General features: G+C 41.7%; 1 protein-coding gene across 1 annotated transcript; it reads right to left on the bottom strand.

Moving 5' to 3' along the window:
* Positions 1–1,783: 1,783 nt before the first annotated feature.
* POLR2D (RNA polymerase II subunit D) lies at positions 1,784–4,188 on the bottom strand. The gene is made up of 3 exons (XM_026855557.1): positions 3,679–4,188; positions 3,152–3,247; positions 1,784–2,407 (listed from the first exon to the last, which is right to left on the bottom strand). The coding sequence occupies exons 1-3, from the start codon at positions 3,885–3,887 to the stop codon at positions 2,329–2,331; spliced, it is 384 nt and encodes a 127-aa protein (XP_026711358.1). The 5' UTR covers positions 3,888–4,188; the 3' UTR covers positions 1,784–2,328.
* Between the last annotated feature and the right edge of the window lie 300 nt (positions 4,189–4,488).

The raw sequence follows: 4,488 nt of genomic DNA on the forward strand, positions 1-4,488 counted from the left end.
GCGCATGCGCTACCGGAAACCCGGCTCCCCCCGACCCTTCCCCTGGCGGGTGGAGGCGCCAAGAGGCGCGCGCATGCGCACGGGGAGGCGCCCCGGGCCGGGCCGGAGCGCTCGCTTTTGCTGGGGGAAAAAGGGTGACCAGAATTCATAGCCGTGAACCCGCCGTGGCGGGAAAGCTGCGCCCCACGGGTCTGTGCTTTGACGACGCTGTGGGCAACCAGGCCCTTGCCGCCGTGCCAGCTGGCTTCAGCTTCTCCAAAACGAGTAGTACCGGCAGCTGGACCACTCTTGCTTCCAAACCTCGTGGCCGTGCACGTCTCGCCTAAGTGCACAGCTCTGTATTTCTGTACTGCTTCGTGTTGATACGCTATGTCTTCACCACATAGCCAGGCGCTACCACAGAACTGCCCCTCACACAGGTCCCTCGGACATCGTCCCTTCTTCCCGGTCCCGATTACCAGGTTTCAGAACACAAGAGTCAAGCACAACTACTCTCAAGGCTCATCGTTATCTATTTGTGAAGGATGGTGCAAGTCTCCTGAGATCACTGTGAGTCTCTCAAACTCCTTAAGTGTCTTATGTTAGCTCACAAAGTTATCAACAAGTAGTAATGCCTCCCATTTACAATTATACCTCCCTTTTACCCAGAATTGTAGGTTAAAAGGTCCAAGGTGTTTTTTTTCTTTTCCAAATAAAAACGAGTTGTCATTAAGAGAGCCTCTGTATTTGAAAGATGAGAATGCCTTAAAGCTGCTTTAACAGAAAATTTTACAGGGCAAACCAAGTTACAGTGGGAGCAGCTAGTGGAAAACGTATCCCATATCAAAAGGAGCCATTGAGCTTTACAAAATTGATTCACTATGCCACCTTGCTTTTATCTTTATTCCTTAGTTACAATTATTCTGATCCAGCTGAAGCTATTGGGGTTTTCTGCAAATCACTTGGAAAGGTACATCTGGTTTATTGGCTTTCAGGAGATGTAATGCCACTGAAGCACTGAAATAAACCCTGTTTGAGGTAATGCACTTCAGATGAGGGAGCCCAACCAGCTGTCACAAACCAGCTTGGCCTTTCCACATAGCTGCAACATGAAGTTTCCTGTAAGGGCTAAAATAACACTGTATTTCTCTCCCTCTTGCAACACCAGTGAAGCTCTATTGCTTATCATCACAGGTAGTGCCTTAACACATTTGTCTTCCTCTTTGTCCCAGCTGGTCTTTCCTGCAAAACTGCCCTTTTTTCAGGTGTGGTGGTAAAATTATTAATATTTGAGACGTCTAAGAAGTTTATCCTAACTGAAAGAACATTCCTTTCAACTAAAAGCTGTGATTGCTGTCAACTCCCCGCTTCTGAGCTAAGATAATACCAGCTGTGCCACTCCCACAGGCTCCACCAAGAGCCAACCCTCCCTAGTGTCACCTTACTTACTGTTTGACTGGGGAAGTTAGCAAGCTACTTAACGAGTCCATCCCTCCCAGGATGGACAGCTGTCTTCCTTAACATCAAAATTATTGTTTTTTCTCACCTCTTTTCTGAAACAATATACAGGTTGGGTCTCTGCAATCACCTTGAGAGGGAGATGCTGCCTAAATGTACTCTCACTGTAATCAAAGTTAATAACACCTCTGCCTGACCTGCCTGAAATTGTACTTGTGTTATTACACACCTGGAGTCCCCAGATCTCCACCACAGGTTAATCATCACAGGATCTATTTATCAAAAAGATCCTCATTAATAAAATCATCATATGCACCTAATGTTTATAAAACACACAGCGTTAATTAGAAATATCTTTTAATTTACACTAAACAATAGAAAATTATTGAAGCTGTAAAAATCCACTGTCCCAATCAAACAATAAAAAGAATATTTAAAAAAAAACCAAACAAAAACATCACCACAGAAATTGATGTTGCCCATCACTAAACCTTCTGAGAGTCAAGAACAAGTTTCTCCATCTTGTTTAGAAGTTCACAAAAAAAAAAAAAAAAAGAAAAAGTCACATCCACATTTCTGCTAAAAAACAGAAACATGTTGAAAATTTCCAAACTGGGTAGAGGGATTTTGAAAAAACAAACACTTGAGCCACTGGAAAAAGGCTTTTCAGATTCTTTGGCTCTCACAACGCAGGCGTCCTTACAAACACACATATGGAATAAACCAAAAGGACTATAATGATCTCCAGTCTGAATGCACCTGTAGATGACACAGCCCTGGAGTACCCAGGATCCACAACTCCCTTTACTCAGCCAGGAGCTGGTCAGAGGGCTGAGAAACTGTCAAAGTTCCCAGGTTCTTCTGTTCAGATAAAAGGGTTGAGGGTTAACTTTAGTACTGGAAGCTGCGTTTAGTCTGAATGTCGTCAAGAATCTGTTGTAATTCTTCATCTTCAAATCGACCCTCCAGGCTGAAAGGTAAGAACAATGAGAATACATTGAAGGTTTTAGAAATAATTCCCCCCCGGATTCATTTCAGTCAGTCATAATTCTCTCCTGTCAGCCTCTACACACACCATCATCACCCACCTGTACAGTACTGCCAGGAACCATCTACAACATTACTGTACAAGTCCCACTCTGAGCCCCATGCAGTGCCTCCTCTTTAAATGACAAAATTCCATCCTGCCCAGAACTTTCTGCTGAATAATTTCAAAACGTTTTATAAAAAAGGCGGGGCAGGTGCAGGCTTCAACAGACCTCTAAATGAAGTCCCTGTAGCCTCATGTTCATAAGCCAGTTCAGTCTTGCCATGAAATTTTAGCATATAAGGAAGAAACTGTAATTCAGATGAGCGTTTTGTTCCCTCCCCTATCTCAGGCCATGAGGTAACAAATCAAGATACTGCTCCCCTGTACATTATCCACAAAACAGTTCACAGGAGCACCGTCATTTACTCCAACAGAAAACAAAACCAAACCACACCTGGGTGGGCTAAAAACCCCAATTTAAGCGGTTTTCGCTCAATCCAGTAACTGTTGTTGGAAGTGCATTAGGGACACTTAAAAATAGTGCCTCAATGTCAGATCAATGGGTAGATGATGAAAGACCAAGACCAGAAGTTTTTCTGTCAACAGAGCTGGATTGAAGAGAGGGCATCTGCCCATAGCTGGCTTCAGATCACAGAAAAGTATTAATGGTATGTAAATGCTCACCTAGGAATCAAGGCTTTTGCTTCCTCAGCTGTCTCAGGACACAAGTTAGCCAAACATGCCAATTCAAATTTATGGAGCTTTTTCTGGAGCAGCAAACTGTAAGGAAAGAAAACAACTTGGTGAAATTAGAAGTAAGATCGAAATATAAAAGGGCATAAACTAAACCAAACAGATATCTTGTTTCACTCTACTTTTGGCACTGAAGGCAATGTTTTTTTCAGGAAGACTCACTATGTAATTGCATTGAGAAAAAAAAAGTCACATCTAACTCCACTTCCCCCAAGTTACTCCACCAGGTCTAGAAAATCCTCCCATTTAATGCAACCAGCTGTCATTTAAATAGTGAAAACAAAGCAGTTCAGAAGGCCTCCATGAAGAATTACGATCAAATTTCATGGCTCTTCAGAAAAAACAGATTCAGAATTATAGTACAAATCAGGAAACACCACTAAACTGTACCTTCATAAAGCAGCACATTATAGTCCAAAATCACCAGTATAGTCTTACACCCTAACTTTTCCACTCACCTACGGACACTGGCAATGGTTTCACGGTTTTTGAAGCGGCTGAAGCGTGCTGTGTAGTTCAAGGTTTTCATGAAGACTTCTGAGAGCTCCTGCTCATCTTCTGCACTCTCATTCTGCTGCTTACGATGCTCAAGCAGCATATGGACTTCTGAATTTAGAAGAGTTTCCGCAGTTTCAAATTCTACATTTGAATGAATGAACACCAGCATAAAAAAAGGTGACGCATGGATGAAAAAGTGCACTTATAAAAATTTTGCATGTAAATTTAACTTTGGGCAGTAAGGAAATGAAGTGTGTTTCACAGCAATTGTGCAACCCCTTTCACCAATGATTGGGCAGCATTTCGTACTGAAAATGCCAATAAAAATTACACCATTTTGATTGACAATCTAATCTGTTTGTCTTTTTGACCGCACATTTTACATTTGCAGCCCTAACTTTCTGATTTGTCACATTTTTGCAGTATGTTGTCTTCACCCATTTCTGGCAGAACTTAAGTAATGTTAGAAAAAAAATTGCTTTAGAAAAATAATGTTAGAAAAATATTTGCTTTAGAAAAAAGTACTTAGAACTGTAATACACAGAAAATTCAGAAGTGACGTCTTTGGGCTTTGGAAGCCTCCGAGTAAACATGGACACGGCGGAATGTTTTTTAAAAGGCTTCATTTACTTAAAAGGTTAATTAACCTACTGGAATTTTATTACCAGAAAAAGTTTTAACCAATCTTGATAGATTTTCACCCCCTTTTTAGCCAACTCCGTTCATCATCATGATCACAATATTTATTCCATTGACAAGGTCTTTTCAAC

The sequence above is a fragment of the Athene cunicularia genome (assembly GCF_003259725.1).
Source record: "Athene cunicularia isolate RWA chromosome 9 unlocalized genomic scaffold, athCun1 chr9_part2, whole genome shotgun sequence".
NCBI lineage: Eukaryota > Metazoa > Chordata > Aves > Strigiformes > Strigidae > Athene > Athene cunicularia.

Coding starts and splice junctions, on each gene's coding strand:
- POLR2D (XM_026855557.1), bottom strand. CDS start 3,887: ATGCTGGTGTTCATTCATTCAAATGTAGAATTTGAAACTGCGGAAACT. Junction 3,248..3,678: donor ACCATTGCCAGTGTCCGTAG/GTGAGTGGAAAA, acceptor CTTTCCTTACAG/TTTGCTGCTCCAGAAAAAGC. Junction 2,408..3,151: donor GCAAAAGCCTTGATTCCTAG/GTGAGCATTTAC, acceptor CTTACCTTTCAG/CCTGGAGGGTCGATTTGAAG.